We start from the raw sequence: 20,936 nt of genomic DNA, 5'->3' as shown, positions 1-20,936 counted from the left end.
TGAAGTGGCAGAGGCACATTAATTAGCAGAAGCACAATTAAGGCCAGAGGCCTGGCTGTTGAACAAATTGAGAAATTATTATTAGGCCCAGCATGGGGTTCAGGCTGCTGCCCACCAGGACTGGATATCAGGTTGCAAGGGGTGCTCAAGCCAGTCAAGGCCTGCTTGCAGAAGGCTGCATGGTGACTACCAGGGCTGTGGTCAGCAGAGACCAGCATTGTAGGTAGCAGACAAAGATGCAGTGGGGTCTGGTCTCTGAGAAGCAGAGAGTGGAGAAGCTGGCTGGCTGCTCTCTCTGAGTGGGAGACAGCTCCATTTCCCCATGCTGAACTCACCCCCAGTTGGCTCTCTCTTCTCAGCGTTGGGAACCTCCACATTAAGACAGCAGCAGGAAAGCCTGTTTGTGCTATTTGCTAGACTCCCAGATGACACCTGTGGCGTGAGCTCTCCACACCAGGTGGCAAATTAATCCCCGCAGTGAGTGCACAGCCCCAAGTTTGGCTAATTAAATGCTGAGCGCTCCCCCGGGACACATGTTTTGATTCCTGGTCTGTTTTGTTTGGAGTGGGTGAAGGAGAAGTAGTTGCCACTTCAGATTTTGATACATCTTGGCTGGCTGTGGCTGGTGCCTGGCAGACCTAGCAGCACATGTGCAGAGAGAGAAAGATGTGCTGGCTGTGGAGTCATAGGGCAGCTCTTAGTAGAGGAACAAAAAACAGATCACCATCATTGTCATCACCCCTGCTTGCAAACAGCCACAGGCAGGAGAGAGCCAAGGCCTATGAAACAATGTTTAATTCATCCCCCTCCTTTAGGGGCCAATGAAGCATATGGCTACTGCTTTGGCCAGTCTAGTTTTAAAACATCCCATGATAGGGGAGACTGTTCCAGAACTTCCATCTCAATGGAACAAATATTTCATGGAAACCAATGTACCGCCTCACTTACCAGTTCATCCCTTTGCGCTTACTGTACCTCCACATACACTCTAAGTAACGCCTCTCCCTCCTTGGCGTTTACACCCTGAGACTGATAGCTACTCTGCCCTCTCCCCAACTACTGTCACTTAGGGTCTGGCTATGTCATCCCCTCTAGTCTGCTGATAAATTTGTCATCTTTCCTGAACATCCTCCAGATTATCAGACTCTGGTGATACTAGATTTAAAAAACCACAGTCAGCTGCAGGGAAAAGAATTCCCTTGCTGTCTTCTTCCTAGATGCTAACTGCAGCTCACCAGAGGGGTTCAAGTTTTGTGTTTTGGCTGTGAATGATTCCGTGTTAATGCAGCCAGGAACGCAAATAGCAAAGAGAAGGAAATCACCCCACTCCGGAAATAACAAGACTTTTGCTTTGGGCCATTACAGCAGAGAGAAAGATGCAGACCATTTCCTGGACTATACCTGGTATCCCAGATTTCTCCAGACAGGATGGCTGTGTCTTTGTAATCATACTGGAAGGGACTTTTTTTAAAATTCTGTTTTAAACTTTCAGTTGTATTCTTAAAGGAGGAGCACAGGGTAACCTGTGAGCACAAATGTTCCATTTCAGGTGTTAAGAGAACAGAACTTAATTCCATGTTGCAAAAAGAGGTACTTTTTGCACTTGCAGATTTTGCTGTGTTCCCTCTGAGCACCTGATGCTAGAGCCCAGAGAAATATCCCTAAATAATAAAGGAAAAGACGGCATATTATAAAATATACTCTGATCTTGTAGCTCTCTTTAATTAGATAAGAAAATCGCTAAGTGTCTTAATATAAATAAAAGGACCAACTAACAAATATAAGAGGCAGCAGCCATTTAGAAATCAGAGACATTCAAAGTTGTCAGGACAATTACCACTACTTTAAAATATTTTGGTTAATTCAAGAGTGTTCAAGGTAATGACTACATAAACCAGAGACACTAAACAAAACACACACGCACACTCTTATTACAGCTTTGAAAGTCTCCAATTTCCAGTGCTTTCAAATGGCAAAGCTGAGTCTTTCTAGCCCAACCATGCATGAGCCACTTCGGTATTTCTAAAGCACTATTGTCATGGTATCTGATCAGTGGTTTTATCTGACAAGTGCCAGGGTTACTAAATCGGCAGTGCCCACCAGGAGAGCTGAACAGAGCTACTGACTCAGTGAGAGCTAATTCTAAATGTGGCTTTGAAAATTTGTTATACATGCTAAATGTTATATCATACCTAGAGAGACAAAGTGGGTGAAATAATATCTTCTCCCTCTCACAACAGAAATCAGTCCAATAAAAGATACTACCTCACCCACCTTGTTTCTCTAATATCCTGGGACTAAACTGCATATATCATACCTGTCATACATATGTATGCAAGACAGATGAACACACACACAGTAAGAGAGATTCAAATTTAGCAAATCTCATGTCTAGATATCTGAAGTCTGAGGTCTATTAACTGGCCCTTTCTCTTAATGAAGGGTATGACTATTGCCAGCCATTCTGGAAGCACCATGTACCAGTGCAGTGATATTTACTAGCCAGCACCGCCTTGCCCTCTCCCCAGCAGGCAGCTGCATTCCTAGCAGCCGTTCCCCAGTGCATCCTAATTAGAGCTCCTGTTATTCCAATACAACATAAAACAGAGACTTGCTGCAACAACCGGGCCCTGCAACGACAATTATGTTTGCATCATTACCGCCATTTCCATAGCAACACTCTGTTTGGACCTCTCTCCCACCCGGCACTTCTAGCCAGGGAGACTGGGTGTGGGCAGTAGTGCAGGGGGCAGTGAAGAACTCAGCGTTTTTATTTTGAACCAAAAACGTCCCACTGTTTCCAGTAAAAGAAATTTTAATACCTTAAAAAAATTCAGTTGAAGAGCAAGAGGGGCAGAGATTTCACAGAGTAAGTGTGAAAGACATCATGTGATTCTAAAGTGCACCTGAGCGTGAAGTGCGCTCTACAACATCCCAACTTCAGTCACTCCCAGCAAAAAGGAGGAATCAGGGTTACAGCAAAGTCACGCGTGCGGCTCCCAGCATATTGCTCAGCACAATCGCTGCCAGCATCACGACAACTCTTGGGCCATAAAGCTTCCTAAACAAAATGTTGGGTCCTCACAAAATAAAACCAGGTGCCTGTTTACACAGAATTTTCCCTCTTTGGTTAATTCTTGCCCTTCTCCCCCCAAGTCTCCAGCTATCACTAACGACACAACCTGAGCTGTAACCACCCACCCACCCCAAGTTGCACTGACTGTAGTATCTGTCATTACCTGCTAGGAGATAAATTCCACCCACGATCACACCAACCAGCACGGGTTTCATGGCAGATTCCTTGCAGACATTTGTGACGGTGACGGAAGAAAGGTGGGGGTGAGATAGGGAGGGGAGAATGAAAGTCTGGACTGGAAGGACACAGTATATGTGAGCTCTCTCCCAGTGCTGGTCAGCCAAAAGGGGATTGGAAATAAAACCAGCTAATATAAAGAGACCTGCGCTGTGGTGAGATCTAATCCAGCCCTGTTCTAAACCTCCCCAGCTGGCTTCTGTCAGTGCTGACAAGAAGAATGCGTCTACAGTGTATTCTCACTCAGTGCGTTACAGTAATGCTCTGCAGGATCCACAGCATTACCTCTGACAATGGGAGGACTGGGACAAGCCCCTGCCGTTGCTCACACCCCGTGCTATCCCACAGATTTCCCTGCATAGGGAGGGCACAATTAGGGCCCAAATGAGAATTTTTCCATTTCTGGATTATGAAGAAAAGCTGTGTATCGACCCCTGACTAATAGCCACCGCAGGTAACAACAAATGGAAAGCTTCCCAGACACAGAGGGTGAAATCCTGGCCCCACTGAAATCAATGGTAGTTTTGCAAAACTCCCATTGACTTCACTGGGCCCACGATTTCATCCAGAAAGTTTCATTCCTCCACTTGCCCGGTTATCTCATTGCGTGTGTTCATTCTGCAATATTTGCAAACAAAGGCTGCTGCAGCCCTTGCCCTCATGAGTGATTTCATTGAAGCCAACAAGGGAGAATGGGAAAAGAATGACAAGTAAGAGCAATAGAAGAAAACTGATTAAGTGGATAAAAGTGAAGGAAGATGTTGACCTTTCTGAATGCCAATGAGCAGCCTCTCACAACCTCTCCCTGACCACTCAACTTACTTCAAGTGTCTTCATCCCAACCAATGCCTCTGCGCCAATACCCCCTTACCAGCCAACAAACAGCTTTTGCCAGTCACCGGCTCAACAAATGTTCCTGATCACCAGTGACACAGAGAAGGCCATGTCCTGCAGTCTGATGTCCATACTGACTTTAGGCATTGGGCTCAGGGGGCCAAAGATCCATCTTTCCCCATAAACAGCTGCAGAGACTGAGCTGCCAGAATCTCCTCGTTATATCAGGATCTGGCGGGGTCCAAAAGTTTGGGCAGATCATGGCGGTGGTTTCTTCCTGCCTTGCAACAGGGAGAGTTCTTATTTCTGTGGAGAAAGATTATTTAGAACTGGGAGCTTTTCCCAAAGTATCTGAATCTTCCCGCTATGTGTAAGCAGCACTGTCAGGTTAAAAATCCTAAAAAAGACAATGCCTACATCTCACGTCCTGCTATTACCAATGCCACCTTCGGACATTCGAACAGAATTCCAACAAGTCATGCATGCTGCTGGGGCTTACCTTCTGCACTTTACCCAGCCTCATCAATCCAAACAGATTAGTCAGTTTCACATTGATCTGATGTGGGAGACATGTGAGAAGTAGTCATTTGGATTAGATACGTGCATGAATTAAACTTCTTAGAGGTATCTGGATTGCTTGCATGTCAAGCCCCCTTAAAAAGCACAGATTTTGAATGGTTAACTAGCAAGATTAAGCCCTGATCCTGCAGTTGTTACCAGAGGGTGCTATATCTGTATATATGCAAATTGTTAAGTGAAAAGATGCAAGTGGATGGCACACAAGAATATGTAGCATTGTTTGCGGGTTTTGTAGGACCAATGAAGTTTGTTGTTGTGCACTGCAAATGGCATTGAAGAGCTCTTTACATCAACTTTTCACATGATGTCAGAAATGAGAGATTTTATTTCTTTAATACTGTGTTGTAGCTGACAAGAGTCAGAGTCACTTTTGCAATGGCTGCAAGCAACATTCCACTCCCTCTTCTTCCTAGCACATGTGCAACATGCCTCCAGTGGCACCTGATTAGGATTCATCACCGAATTTTGTCCACTGGTTGAATCATTCGTGTCCCCAGCTTGGGATGGGTACTGACGGGGAGTGCAATGTGAACGCTGATCCATGCCCCTCTGCAATACAACTAAATGGGGGATATCTGTGAAAACCAGAGTTTCTTTGAAACTTTCAGTTAGACTCTTACATGAGCATACAGGCATAGGGGTCTGTCCTGCTCCAGTGAACTGCAGGATCAGGGGCCTATAAAGGTTCTGGACCAAAATCTTGACCTCAGGGGACTCTGCAACAGTTAAGTCAAGAACAAATGGATATAAACTGGCCACTAGGAAATTTAGATTAGAAATTAGACGAAGGTTTCTAACCATCAGAGGAGTGAAGTTTTGGAATAGCCTTCCGAGGGAAGTAGTGGGGGCAAAAGATCTATCTTGCTTTAAGATTAAACTCGATAAGTTTATGGAGGAGATGGTATGATGGGATAACATGGTTTTGGTAATTAAATATTCATGGTAAATAGGCCCAATGGCCTGTGATGGGTTTTTAGATGGGGTAAGATCCAAGTTACCCGGGAAGGAATTTTCTGTAGTATCTGGCTGATGAATCTTGCCCATATGCTCAGGGTTTAGCTGATCGCCATATTTGGGGTCGGGAAGGAATTTTCCTCCAGGGCAGATTGGAAGGCCCTGGAGGTTTTTCGCCTTCCTCTGTAGCATGGGGCACGGGTCACTTGCTGGAGGATTCTCTGCTCCTTGAGGTCTTCAAACTACAATTTGAGGACTTCAATAGCACAGATATAGATGTGAGGTCTTTTTTAGGAGTGGTGGGTGAAATTCTGTGGCCTGCATTGTGCAGGAGGTCAGACTAGATGATCATAATGGTCCCTTCTGGCCTAAATATCTATGAATCTATAAGTCAGCTCAGCTTTTGGTTCACTATTTATCATCGCGTCTCTCCAAATGCATTACATGGAATATTGTTAAGTAGTAAGAGTAATAGCTTCACTTCCTAGGATTAATGCAATAGCATGCTACAGATTAGTGCTACCAACTTGTATTTACTTTGGGAAGAGGACCAGCCCAAATTCCACATGTTGCTTCTTGGATGGAGGTTAGTGACTTCCTTGACATGTTTGTGAATTAATCCCAGAAATTTAGAAATTACCATCAAGGCTCTGGATGAGTGAGACATTTCCTGAGAGCATTGGCAATGGGAAGAAACCTCTCAGACAGCAATCCCACTACCTTTGTATCCGGAATAAATCTTGTTATGAGAGACTCCTCACTGGGAAGGAAGGAGCTCTGTTGCGTTTGCAGTGTGCAGGCAGCTTACACTGTTAACTGGCAAGCAAAGCTGTGATTACATATGAAGATGATGAATGTTACAGAACATGCATTTCACATAGGAATTGCCACAACGATCTAGTCTGAAGTCTATTCTCTGACAGGTTTCAGAGTAACAGCCGTGTTAGTCTGTATTCGCAAAAAGAAAAGGAGTACTTGTGGCACCTTAGAGACTATGCTCAAATAAATTGGTTAGTCTCTAAAGTGCCACAAGTCCTCCTTTTCTTTATTCTCTGACAGCCGCCTATCCTCAGAAGACATTGTTGGAGGCTAACAGCAGCTGGCCCAACAGCTCTCTGCAACAATTTCTGTGCACAGACCCTTTGAGTCCCTTTGAGTTGTTGTTCTCCTTACATCTTTGCCTGGCCTTATTCTGGATGTGACATTAAGCCAGGCTTCATCCATTTTCATTAACAGGGAAGCCTAATTTAATTCATCACAGTTGCTCCACCTTTACTAATCCTCTAAACCCTTTAACCAGGGTTAGCTGGAAGTAACGGGCATATCTCATGCTGCCCTCTGGTCAGACAATCTGCTATAACAGGCATGTCCAAATAGACCTAGTGCAGCACCAGAATCTCAGTGGATGCTTTTGATCACAGGCACTGTATGCAGTTAAATCACATCTGACACCTGGACTCACACAGGCACTAGTGTGGGGTGTAAATTCCTACAGTGCCTGGTCAGCTGACAGCATGTTTAGAAGGTCTGAGTAACAATGGAGCCATAATGCAATAGGGAGACTCAGAGTGAAGTGAACAGTACAAAGCTCACTCTAGCCTTCTCCAGGACCAACTAATACTCCCTCTGCATGAATCTGAAAAACGGTTTAAGCATCTGTTTGAACATTTTACAGCCAGCCTCTTTGCTGCTACCATGGTGTGTGCATAGACGTAATATACCTTCCAGGTAAAATGAAGGCAGCCCCAGGAAATATCTGCTAGCTCCAGTCTGCTGTATTTGCTGAAAGGGCTTCTTCTTTCCAAGGGCTAAAGGCTTTCTATAGTTTCTTAACCTTTTAGCTGCCTTCCCTGACTACAGTAGAGGTCACATTTCTTGAACAGAACAGACACTGGAAAATGTCTGTACAAACAAATTAAACAATCTGTTCAGTCAGGAAAAAACACCAATCCTGTTTCTTCAATTCACTGCACTGGGTGGTGTGTGTACCAAGTAACATAAAACCTCAAGTGTGTCTGGGCTTGGGCTGCACTCTTGCACGAAGAGCTGTTGGGAGAAGCAAAGGTTGTTAATACAACAGAAAAAGGTTTTCTGCTTCCTCCAAAAGGGCTGAGGAGGACACTGAAGGTAATGACTACATTGCAATTAAAAACTTGCAGCTGGCCCATGCCAGCTGACCTCAAGCTCGCAGACCTTGGGCTAAGGTGCTGTTTAATATTTAATTGGGGTGTAGAGGTTGGGGCTCAAGGCTGAAGCCTCGGCTCTTGGACCCTCCCACCTCACAGGGTCCTAGAGCCCAGGCTCCAGCCCAAGCCCGAACATCTACACCACAATTAAACAGTCCTTTAGCCTGAGCCCCGTGAGCCCGAGTCAGCTGGTATGGGCCTTCTGTGGGTGTCTAATTGCAGCATAGACATACCCTAAGGCTGAACAGAGTAAGCTGACCTCTCACTCAGGCTGACTGAATGCCAGAGCATGATGCTAGGGGGGCAATCTGCTGCTGGATAGCATTCTCAGGAAGAGATGGAAACTGTGCGTTAGGCCACTCATAGTCATTAAAACAGCTCCTACAATTTTTTTCAAACGTTAACTGGCCAAATTCTAATTCAGCAATTACATTCTGCCAACCTAAATGCCAGTTCCCATTTCAACTTAATATACTATTCTTCCTCACTTCCTGCCCTAAATGGTTGACCAGTTAAACACACGCCACATTTCACCCAAAAGACAATTCAGATCAATAGATAATTCAGTTTGTCCTCATCATGTAATCATCTGAATCCAGCTCCTTCAGTTCAGCCATCTCTTCGAGCCTGGCTGTCCCTCCAGTGGGAACATGACTTTAGTTTTATCACAGTTGCCATCTTTTCTGGGACCAACAAAGACTCCTCCACCCCCTTCTTTGTTTAATTTTGTTCCTGCACATCCCTCTGACTCAGCCCATGCAGGGAATTCTGAGCACCGTGAGAAGGGAAAGGAGGGCATACAAACCTCAGAGGTCACATGGCCCATATAGCAGACGGTCTCTCTCCCAGACCATCTCCCAGACCTTTGAATCTCAGTGTCCTATCTTGACATGTGGTTCTGACAGGACTGGGTCACTGGGCTTCCATTTACTGTCTGTTATTGTGACAATAATTACATTTTAGGCAAGAGCCATCCCAGCTCTGTGCTGTGCTCCAGCCTGAGACGGCACTTAGGCAGTTAACACATGTAGGAAGGTGATTTCTGCTGATTCTCACAGTTATCCCACAACACTCCCCACATTCCTGAGACTGAAGAAAGGGCTCCAGGAGAGAAAATGAAAAAAGCAGCCTACATCAGAGTAGCAAGTTCACTTTAATCATGGAAGGCAGCTTAAACCCAAGCTCATGGCAGATCTAAGCTGCCACAGAAATGTGTTTTGAACAGAAACATTACTGGAAACTTCATGAAGTTACTCTGTGATCCTAATATGAAGTAATAAGCTGTTTACCCAGCATGACTATACTGGGATTAATTGACAAAGCAGGGAAGATTAATTGCTATTATTTCCCTGTCAGCTTCACTCCTCCACATGTACTCACTCAGCTCACTGAGCTCAGAGAGAGGCAAAATGTGACTTCCCCACCTGCTGCTCCTAGCCTTTCACTGTTATGTCTTGGAACTTACCCCAAAGGAGACATAGTAATTTAACAACACAGCAACCTGCCTCTAATCTTCTTCGAGTACTAATGAACCCCAAACAGATGCAATAGAATGAACTCTCTAGCACTGTCTCTCCCCATCCTGTGCCTGTGTCAGCTTTTCTGCCCAGGAGCAGGCCCAGGGGCTCGGAAGGATTAGGTAAACCTACAGTTTGGGGAAGCTAAATGAAATGCTGAGCTCCCTGGACTCCTAAGAGTGGTGCCAGGGCATTGAGGGAAGGAAACGGCCCTGGAGGCACAAACAGACAGGCATTATGACTTACAGTGGAGAGACATTTAATGAACTACACAACATTCCATTGGGAAGAGGTCTGCATCTGCAGGTGCAGCACTGTAGGAACTGGCCCTGCACAGCAGCTGAGAGATTGGAATGAAGCCTATTTCTACAGCCTTGTGTACATGGACTTTTCTTTCAGAACAACCTAAAGTGTGAGTTTAAACTGCTCTAGTTATACTGGTGTAGCCCATGTGGACACACTTAGTCTGATAGAGGAGCATATGTCACTTCAGAGGGGCTTAAGCTAAACTGAAGACACAAGTGTTGGAATAAGATTGTCCACACAGAGGTTATACTGATATAACTAAACTAGTATAACTATACTGGTACTAGAAAAGGCCCAGTACGGATTCAGGAATACTGCTACCTACCACCTGCTGAGAAGAGTTAAAAACTCTCTTGTAGCTTCAAGTTTTTCCTTTCTCCCACAAGATGGCAGCCTTTCAGCATTTCAGGCAGGATACATTTTACTCTTGGAGAGCTGGAAGAATGCAAGCCAGTTAGAGAATGTCTTTCATATAAACCATATCCCTTATCAGTATCAGGTTGTTAGTTAGCAGAGAGAGATCAAAGAAAATAGGAAAGGAGACAAGAGGTTTTTCTCTGAGGTTTGAGATGAGATGGATTGGCAACAAGGTACAGAGAGAGAGGGATCCCACCCCAACAGCTGTGGCTGCAAAGAAGGTTGTCACAATCATAGCAGAATGATTGTGTGGTGGGGACGGAGACAAACTCCACGCTGGATGAGAAGAGACACACAAAACTGATTGCTCAGGGAGTACTGCTCTCACCTGCCTTTGCCCCTATCCTGTTTGTGTCAAAATAAAGGGCCCATCCACACATGGATTTTACTGTGTGTTAGCAAGCATGTGGTAAAAATGCATCTTTTTTCCTAGTGAAGACAAGGCCAAAGTGGTACCAGCTCACGTTGTCAGTGGGGGGCAGACTATGTGGGCCTAGCAAGCCTTTCCGCTCCTCTCGCTTCTGTGGTGTCTGGGATATGTGGCACATAGCTTGGTGTTTAATCTTCACATGTTCAAAGACGCTGCTACATTTGTACTGCACACTGTTTTAGTGGCCCGCCCCCCAGCCAAAGGGTACAAACAAACAGCAACATGCTTAGCCTTACAATGCCCCTGGCAAACTAGTCTCACTATTTCAGAGGTGGGGAAACTGAGGCACGGAACGGGTTAGAGTGACCTACCAAGGGACACACAGGGCATCTCTAGCAGAACCCAGGTCCGCCACTCCCAAGCACATCCGTACACCCTAGCAAACAGAAAGGGCTGCGCTGCATTTGCTCACAACACCAAAACCTTTTGACCTCCCTAAATAACAGAGTGTAGCCTCCAACCCCAAATCCCTGGCTCATCATCCAGAGGGGAGAAGAAGAAATAACATCGTTGTTTTATGTGCTGGTGACAGGCTCCTCATTCCCCGCCCCAAACTGTTACAGCCCTTAGGAAATGTCGACCATTCCAATTACAGCCTCCCTGAGAGACAAATTGCTGCACTGGAACTCCGGCCACAGCACCCAAAATGCCTCTTCCCTCTTGCTTCATACATCTTCATCCCAAAGGCTATTTCTCTTTCTATACAGAGCACATACCCCCATACCTGTCAAGAGGGTGCCAATGGCAATGTGCAATATCCCTCTGCCAACACCTAAGGATCCTAAGATTCTGGTGCCGGACTCCCTCACGCAGTTCCATTGATCTGCTCACATCCTCAATTCACAGCACTGCCAATGTACCCCAGTCCTAGGAATACAGTACATTCACACAGGTCTGACAGTGCACTTCAGTCCTGATCTGGAGACAACCACAGCTACACCAGTCTTGGCCCTCCACAGCTCTCTGTCCAATTCATCTCAGTCTCACTCAGCAGCTTTCTCTAGTCAGTCCTAGGATCCAATTATGCAACCATATGGCAAATCAGTGACTCAGCAAGCATCAACTAACCAGTCTAATCTGATTCCACACACTCCATCACCAACATTACCTGAGTATCCTGGTAGACAATGGCAAAGGAAGCCGTTAACCAGATCGGTGCAGCACCCTCCATTCTGACATGGCTGAGGCTCACATTCATCAATGTTAACAGAGCAGTTCTCCCCTTTGAAAGTGAAAACACAATCCCGTTATGATCATTTCAGTAAGCCCAGGCAGTGGATGTGTGTGCATCCCCTGTAGGGGGAATCTTAACACCTTCTTTCACAATTCTTTGCTCTTCTTCAGCAGTTTTCATCCAAAGATGCAAAGTGCCCATTACAAGTGTTACTTGTCCCTCAGTACCTACCTGGCAGGCAGGTATCATTAATCCCCATTTATAAAATGTAGAAGACTAAGGCACCGAAAGAATAAGCGATTTACCCCAGGCCACAACACGAGTCAGTGGCAGAAGTGAGATCAGAAGCCAGGAATCCTGACTCTGAGACCCCTGTTCTAATAACTAGAGAAAACTCCCTCCTGTATTTCCAATTTTCCCCCAAAAGGGCACTTCCCCTTTCCCCCCTGAATCCACCCACACACCCCAACCCCACACTCCTATAAGCTCTTTAAAAAACACAGAGAGGGCAGTCTCTGTTGAGCATCCCTAGAGCCCTTCACATGCAGGGAGAATTGCCTGCCCATCCCAACTACATGAAAGGTTGCTACAAGAGCAGTCACTATAAGGGGAGGCTTAAGACATTACCTGGGACTCCAGGGGACTAATAGCTTCCTCCAGAGGGGGAATGCCCCACTAATACATTGCAAGGACAATTTTTGCTTTATGCCCGTGGGAGGGGCCACCAGGGCTATTTTGCCGTCTGCCCAGCTGCAGGGTACTGAACAGAACATTAGGGAACGGGGTGGGCTATTGCACCAACGAGGAAATCAGGGCCTTGAGGGATATGGCCTTCCAGGTAGAGAGAGTGATATTGGTTACACTCCTACTGCCATCTGCAATATGCACATACAGCAAAGGAGAGCCACACACTCCTCATCACGAGGCAGCTGTGCAGCCAGAACCATCTTGTTCTGCACCAGGTGGGTGGCTCTTGCTGCGCAGATGGCTCCTCTCCACTCCCTGTGACCCAAGCTGTACAGCTCCTACCAGGGGGCGCAGGACACAGCCCAGTGGGTAGCTCACCTGAAAAACCTGGCTGGCACCAGCAGAGGAAACCAGCCGCTTGACTATAGCTGAACTCGCTGGGGAAGTCGTATCGTGTCCCATAGTAGGTTTGGTTGGATCGCTCAAAGCACACGCCTCCATTGTAACAAGGGTCTGTAGCGCACTCATCCACATCCTCCTCACAGCGCTGCCCTGTGTAACCTGCCAGGCAAACACCAGAGTTAGCACAACACAGCACGTCCTTGGAAGGGAGACAGAAAACTAGCCACCAAGATACCACAGCTGCCAATAAGGGAGCAAGATTATGTGAGCCTGAGACACTGCAACTCATCTAGCACAAAGCAGCAGGGCCTGGCATACAGCACTCATGTCAGAGGCGAGAGCCAGTCAACTGATCTTGCCCAGGAAAGCACAGGGTAGAAAAAAGGGACATTTCAGGCGATGCAGCAGGACACATTTCCCTGCTGTGAGATCTTCATGGCAGTGGAAGACTCTCCTGAGAGAAGCAGCGGGAGCCCCCATCACTTGGTGTACTGAAAACTAGACTGTACCATACAGAGTAGAGCCAGTTTTGCTCAGGGCAACCTAGCAGGTCCTCTCCACCACTGACTACTCAGACTGCAGGAGAACGAAGCAGTTTCCCCTACTCACCAGGCCAGCAGGCACAGCTGTAATTCTTGACACCCTCCAGACAGGTAGCACTGTTCAAACAGGGCTGGGAGGCGCACTCCAGGATATCCAGCTCACAGTGCTCCCCTTCAAAGCCTGTGTCACTGCAATCACACTGGTAGCTAGGGGGACACAAAACAGAACACTACAAGAGCTCTTCATTCCAATACCCAGTCCCCTTCAAGGTAAGAGCAATCAAGCATATGGGGCCAACTTGCTAGCCCTCATGTCCACCTTGCAGAATTCCTCACCCATGGGCTGAGAGAAGAGACAGTCCCATCTCCATAAACAGAGCATCCTTTCAGGAAATCAGTGGCAAGGCAGGTCAGCCTCAAGTCAGCTGCTGAGCCTACATACTGCACATGAAACGCAAGGATCAGACAGACGGGGATGCTCTCAGTCAAGGAGGATGGCTGCTTCTGCTGCTTGTGGTCATTCATTTAAGCTGCAAATAATTCTCATTGGGACATCGCAGAGCAATAAGAGACAGTAATGGGAATTCTTTCAAACATCTCTGGGAACTTTGCTAGTGGAAGGGGTCCTTTGGCATTAACACCCCCACTGAACGGCTCTTCAAATAACTTTCAGTTTAATGAAAAAATAATAGCAAGCAGAGTGGGGGAGGGAGGAGGAAACACTTAAAGAGCACTAAGCCCAATTCATCCTAGAGGTGACTGCTCTGAAGTCAATGGACTTACACCAGGCAGGTATCTCATGGGCTCATGTCAGATATTTAATCACTGAAATGCAAATGGCCACAGCAGCTTGCATTCCTCACCTGTCAACAAGGTCATGACATATCCCTCCGTTGATACATGGTTGGCTTGCACATTCATTGATGTCCACCTCACACTGGATTCCCTCATAACCTGGTGCACAAGTGCAGGTGTAGAACCCAATATGGTCAGTGCACGTGCCCCCGTTCTGGCAAGGGTCTGAGTCACATTCATCTATTTCAGCATCACAGTTTACACCTTTGTTACAAAAGAGAGAAACATCCATGTTATGGACTTGGCTGGAGTTCTGAGCTGGGATCACAAAAGTAATGCTATCAAACCCACTCTGCTAGAATACAGACATGACAATTCATAAGTTCCTGGACAGCAGACAAGCATGCAAATACTAAGAAATGATTAGTTTATTAGTATTTGCAGTCAAGTCTATCTTGGGAAGACTTATCTATTTTGCTTTTAAATCTACAAAACTGAGAATAGTTTGCAATAGTTGTGAATCTCTAGCATAAACTTATATTTGATTTCACTGAATTTGTTAATTCCACCAGCATTTAGCAAATGAAATACACTTCCCGGATGAGACATAAAACCAAGGTCCTGCTCAGTTACATTCATTACAAAAATCCCATAATGCTTTATTTTGCGGGAGGGGGGAAGTGGCAGGATGCGAATTGCAGTATTGTGGTCAAGTTCAACCGTGGATATTTACATTCTGTGACACAGTGTTCCCCTTACAGTTTGGATTCTATATGATATTCTTCACTCCAGTGTAGCTGCTGTGTTCCACCAGAGAGGTGGTTGCATTTCAGTGGTTGGTGAAGTGATCACTGTATATCCTTTACCCTCCTCCCAAAAGTATTATGAGGTTTGTAACTTGCTTTGAGGTCTTCAGAAGGGAGGTGCTGGAGAAGTACAAAGTATTAGTTATAGTGGTACTAGCAATAATAATTGTATTATTCATTAAGTATTAATAGCACTAATCACAGTAGAAACATATCTATTATCTTCATCTAATGTCATTTCGTCAAAGGAAATCTGTGAGAGATCCCACAGCAACCATCCTGCCACTTTCCCACCTCAATGAACTGCCCATGGCCTGACATCACCCCTCAGAGTAAGCCCCTAAAAATGGCACCTGCCAATCCATCTAATCCTCCTTTCTGACAGAGGCTCACTATGCAGCAGACGTGGCCACCCTAATCCTAAAGGAATGTGGGCCCCATAATCTGCCAGATCACAACCTGTCAATCCTCAGGTCAAAACTTCCTTCACCCGAATTCCAGCTGCAAGTGCCAGGAAATGCTCAGCCTGTGAGGACCAGTGGCTCTAGGAGGCTGCAAGACCAGGGCCAATAGGCTGTGATGCAGGGAAGTGAAAGGGAAACTGATGGGCAAACACGGAGTTGTGATTTACACTCTAAATCTGAGGGTCATTTTAAGGCCTAAACACAGCCTGTTCCTGAGTGGGTATTTTCCCCCAACTCTGCATTTCACCAGAGTGTGACTCAGTCAGTGACTGGATGCCTGACAGGCAACAACTCCCCACTCCATTTGTAATCTGTGGCCCAGTGACCCCACATTCCTTTACAGCCACGTAACTCCTGAAATGCCTGTAGCCTGTGACAATGGGTAAGGCTGGGAAAGGCCATGTGCCGGCTGGTACCAGGGGGAGGTGGCTGCAGCCTGGACTGCATTCCATTCTGATAGCTGGGCTGGGGGAGAGGAGACCCTTGCGCCACTGCCTCGGCAGATAACTCACAGGTGCAGATTACACAGTGAGTCATCACCAGCACAGTTGAACCAAGAAGAAATACTCAGTAGAGTCACGTGCAAAATATTCTCAGGGTTTAACAGAGCTGGAAAAACAAACCCACAACAGAGCCTCCTGCCCTGGAAAATGCCTCAAAGACAGGACAAAATGCCCTGAGCCAGCCTGATAGAGACTAGTTACACCCCTGAACTCCAATAAGCTTATTCTTCCTGAAGACAAAATATGTCTCTCTCTGTGCTTCCGCTTAACCATGCCTTCACCAAAGCCAATCACATCAACATCACTGCTGGGAATCCAAGTCTCAACCCCCTCCCCATCCCATAACCCCAGGAATCCAAACCATTCAACATCCACATCATCCCTGTGAATCCAAGCCTCAACCATCCCCCCAGGAACCCAAACCCTCTCTTTCAGGACACCCAGGCCTAAGCTAGTACACACGTGCTCCCCAGCACACCAGAAGCTCAGGCCATCAGATAGAGGCTCGGCCTCACAGCTGTAACAAAGAGGCAGAGATGAGAAGCGTTTTGGGGCAGGGACTGTGTCTTTTGCTGGTTTTGCCACAAGCAGGTGCATTGATAGAGCTTCATGAACAGCAACAAGTAACCCAACTGAAAGATTAATATGTGAGCATGAAAGGTACCTGTATAGCCGGGGACACACTTGCACAAATAGTGATCCATCTCATTCAGGCAGGTGCCATTGTTTTTACAGGGCCGGGATGCACACTCGTTGATGTCTATTTCACAGCGGTATCCTTGGAACCCAGGCACACAGAAACAGTTATACTCATTCACCCTGTCTAGGCAGATGGCTCCATTCTGACATGGGCTGGAGGCGCACTCGTCAATGTTATCTTCACAGTGGGCCCCAGTGTGACCAGGTTGGCAGCTGCAGGTATATATCTCGGCACCCTCGATGCAGGTCCCATTATTTTGGCAGGGGTGGCTAGAGCACACAGATATTTCAGTGTGGCAGCCTTCTCCATTTGGTCCCATTTGGCATTGGCAGATGTATCCATTTGCACTATCTACACATTCAAAATGAGGCCCTTTACAAGGATTGCTCTCACACTCATTAATGTTAACACTACACTCAGTACCTGTGAAGCCAGGCCTACAGATGCATTCATAATCCAGGAGTCCCGCAGTTTCACTGCATATCCAATTCGGGGGACATTTGTGCACAGCACACACAGAGTAGAGGAATTCACAGTTTGTGCCCATGTATGCCACTGGTTGCTGGGGGCAGAGGCACTTGTAGCCCCCCTCCAAATCCTCACAGCTTCCCCCGTTCTCACAAGGGAATGATGAACAGCTGCTGGCAGTTTCAGAGCCTGATGTTCCTGTTGAGAAAGGAGACTTCCTGTTAGTCTGGGCTAGCAGCACAGAGGAACCCAGTGGGGTCCTCCCTTAATTACTGTACACAGTAGATATCTCAGTATTAATAGGGCTGCACTGGCCATTGCTCACAAATATCCAGCCTCCTCCCATGGGCACTGGATTAATTATTTGTAGTTGGGGAGATATAAATGCATTCCAAAGGGGAGCAGGTATTCTGCATTTACAGCTGAGAGGCGCAGTTACATCTCCAGTTGTTTTGGGGCAATCACATTACATCAGCAAACAAATTGGCTTTTCTCTCATCTGTGCCTGGCCAGGAGGCTGTAACCTTTCCGCTCAGCCACAGACCTTGCTCCTGCTATCCATGCCTGCGTCACCTCCAGATTGGAGACTATTGCAATAAGATCAATTTAAATCCATTCCCAGGATGAAGCTGGTGCAGATGCAGTGGCCACTTAGTTAGTATCTTATTGGCAGCACATAATACCGGTGCTCTAAGATCTGCACTCTCTGCTGAGTGGTTTTGGGGGCTAGTTTTGACCTTTAAAGCCCAAAAAGGGCCTGAGACCTTCGTACTTGAAAGATGCCTCTCTCCCTGGGTACTCTCTCTCTCTCCCTCCTCTTGCCAATCTTTCCTCTTCTTGCATTCCCCACGCCTCCTACACCTCTGCCTCTAGTTATTTGGCTAAATCATCCATTTAATGTGCGCACTCTTAAATCAACCTGATGGATCTCTGCTCACACTTGTTTACATCCTTTACATATGTTTTCTCTACCCTTTCCATAGATAAACTTGGTGCAATTTCCCTTAACATGAAGGGAATCTACAACCCAAAATAAGTGGTAGAGGTGAGCTACATACCAAGTTAACTAACCACAGGCCAGCTGACTTTATCAAGCCTGCACTGATTTACAGCTCAGTGCCAAGGAGCTAGCATTGCTCCCAATTCCAGCCATCCCACACTCCCAAGGAATGTATTTTTCTTAGCCAGAACCCCAGCGAGCCTGTTCCAAACTAGCCTATTTCACACACAGTCTTTGACCACAAGAAGAGCAACCCAATAATCACTGGCCAAACACAGTATGCCTCAAAGGGAAAGGAGTGATTTCGCACTGCAGTGAAGCGAGTGATAAGTGGGCATGCTCAGAATTAAATCTTGGGTTCAGCTCCCAACATTCAAACCAGATTCTCCCAAGTTTGGGAGGTTTGGATCTGGGGGAAGGTTGTGTTCATTCCCATTCCTAAGACCTTGTTACCCCATTAGCAGCAGCCTGTTGTGGCTAAGAGAAAGAGGCCCTTTCCAGACTAAAACAGTATTAAACCCAAGAAATATGATGAGATATGCCCACAGAGCTGCAAATCTAGGTGATCCTGGTGAGGTTACACAGGGCATTGGGCAAAGGAGTGGGGCTAAGGGGAACAGAAAGAATGTTTGATGTCTTCACTAATGAAAAGCCAGACTTGTCTTTGTTGTTTCCCTCCATGCAAAATGCTGTACATTTGCCAAGCCAAACAGTGGGGATACTTGTCATTGGTGAGTGAAAACGCAGGGGAGTCCCCATTTGTCTTCCTTCAGAGATCCCTTTCCAGGCCATTTTTCCATTGAGCAATCAAACTGCAGATTGAGGGTGGAGATGACCTATGGGAGCTAGGGTTGTCCTGCCTGAGTAGCTGTACAGGAGGTTGCCAGAAGATGGGAAGAAAGGGAAGCTAGGTGTCTGTCTGTCTAACCATCTCTCCTCCCTGATATGAGGGGTAGGCAGTTTGATGTTGAGGGTAGGAAGGGGACTCCAAGAGCTTTTTGCAACTCACTTTTCACCCTGGGAACTGCACACAAAGCCCATAGCTGTCAAGTCAAGGGAAGCGTATTGGGTGCAGACAGAGCCCCTTTAAGGCTGGGAACATACAGTAATTTCCCAGATGAATCGCTGTATTTATGGGTGACACACACACACACCCGGCATACATAGGCCTCAAAGCTGAAAGCCTACATAGGCCTCAAAGCTGAAAGCCTACATAGGCCTCAAAGCTGAAAGCCTACATATCATATTCAGGCAAGTGACAATACAAAAATACAGAAAGGAGGACGAGAAAATAGGCCACTGATGTGGGAAGTTTCTCTGCATTTAAAGTAAGCACATTAGCGTATTAGCAAGGGCTCAGGTGAGATGTAACAGGGCAGTGCCACTCTAGCTAGACCTCAGACAGATGCATTATCATTTGAAAGCAAGAGCTAGTGGTCAGAGCAGAGGCCTGGCAGCCTGGAATTCTCAAATAGTAATGTAATGGTAATGTAATCTCTGACAGAGATTCCCTGTGGCTGTTCCTGGCCATGTCACCACGTCTCTGCCTCAGATTCCACGACCCCACTGTCATTGGGAAGACTCTAGTTACTTATTCACCTCCTGGGGTGGGATGCTAATGCTTGTAAAGTGCTATGTAAATGCAGAGTATTAGTAATGAGAGAGGCTTGCAATGTTGTTAATACTCCCTCAGCCCTTTCCTTCCTGCATTTTCCCATATAGGCAGAGCAATGAAATGCAGGACAGACCTTTACTGAAAGCGTCTAACATGCTTGTGTAGGCTTACCGATAGCTGATGGTATCAGCACCCCTGGGATTAGACCTACTCCACATTTTATTACTGTTTCCATTCAAGTCCTTTATGAGAAAAGGAGACAGTCACTCCCTAAGCTGAATTTTCCATAAGAGCCCCTTTTTATCAGACTGGAATGATCTATCCCTGTATCCATGATGTTCTGATAAGACAGAGCAGCTTAAAAACATACAACAATATTTCACTCCCAAGAAATCCCAATACTCCTTCCTGCCAGCCAAAGCTCAGACAGTGTCGGTCACTGTCTTCTTGCTTTAATTACATGCAGGAGTAAAGCCTAAGAGTCTTAAATGTCAGGTCAAATCAATCAGAACTGTTATAAACGGTGCGGCAGGTGAACTGGCAGGGAAATTATCTTGGACCAGCCAATTCTGATGTGGTATCAGTGCTTGGGGGTTACTTTCATCTGGGGAGACAGGCCTGTGTCCTTGCAGAAGCAGCATACTCTGTCCCATACAATTCAAATGGGCTTCGTGACCAGTTACGGATATTTTGCAGTTGTCTGTAAGATAAACCAGTCTACTCTATTTAGAGAAAATAGTGGCTTCCGTTCAGTGAACTTCAGACTGGGATTTACTTGCAGAAGTTTAGCAAACATATTAAGCTGGGAGGGATGTACTGGATTCACTGACAAAAGTAGCCCCATCCACAATGTAAAATAAAAGGACAAGACAGCATGCACACACACTTGGTGCTGCTTTTTGAAGAACATATCTTCATTCAGCTCCAGATCCCAGCTTGCAGAAGATTCCACAACAGAGAGGTTGGAAATGCCAGGACACTGCAGGCTGGTTTCGCACATGTGGGGTCATTATGTGGCATTTGCAGATTATTTTGCAACAGAAAAGTGGATATGTTGGAAATGACCTTCTGTGTGAAAAGTGGCCACAGAGGCAGAATCAAAATTCATGCAACAGTAAACCAAATCTGAGAATAACTACCATTCCTGTTGAGACAGTTCCAACTTCATCTAGCATTATAGGTCCTGGGATCACTAGCATTCGGAGCGAGCCTTGTTTTCATAAGCCAGTGTGTGTCTGGTCCTT

The 20,936-nt window shown here is 46.3% G+C and overlaps 2 protein-coding genes across 13 annotated transcripts in view; one reads left to right on the top strand and one right to left on the bottom strand.

The window, feature by feature from the left end:
- Nucleotides 1-20,936, bottom strand: part of CRB2 (crumbs cell polarity complex component 2) — a 140,600-nt gene that overhangs the window by 21,293 nt on the left and 98,371 nt on the right. For 10 of the 12 annotated variants that reach the window (XM_075120358.1, XM_075120359.1, XM_075120360.1 and 7 more), the window contains 5 exons: nucleotides 16,574-17,275; nucleotides 14,205-14,400; nucleotides 13,409-13,548; nucleotides 12,776-12,958; nucleotides 11,645-11,758 (listed from right to left, as the gene is read on the bottom strand). In XM_075120358.1, coding sequence (XP_074976459.1) covers nucleotides 11,645-11,758; nucleotides 12,776-12,958; nucleotides 13,409-13,548; nucleotides 14,205-14,400; nucleotides 16,574-17,275 — 1,335 coding nt within the window. The remainder of the gene's footprint in view (nucleotides 1-11,644; nucleotides 11,759-12,775; nucleotides 12,959-13,408; nucleotides 13,549-14,204; nucleotides 14,401-16,573; nucleotides 17,276-20,936) is intronic. The other 2 variants (XM_075120366.1, XM_075120367.1) reach the window with 2 other exon arrangements.
- Nucleotides 1-20,936, top strand: part of DENND1A (DENN domain containing 1A) — a 421,003-nt gene that overhangs the window by 395,721 nt on the left and 4,346 nt on the right. The gene's annotated exons all lie outside the window — the stretch shown is intronic.

The sequence above is a fragment of the Caretta caretta genome, chromosome 16 (assembly GCF_965140235.1).
Source record: "Caretta caretta isolate rCarCar2 chromosome 16, rCarCar1.hap1, whole genome shotgun sequence".
In the NCBI taxonomy this organism is placed as follows: Eukaryota; Metazoa; Chordata; order Testudines; family Cheloniidae; genus Caretta; species Caretta caretta.
This window is presented reverse-complemented; position numbering and strand designations above follow the sequence as displayed.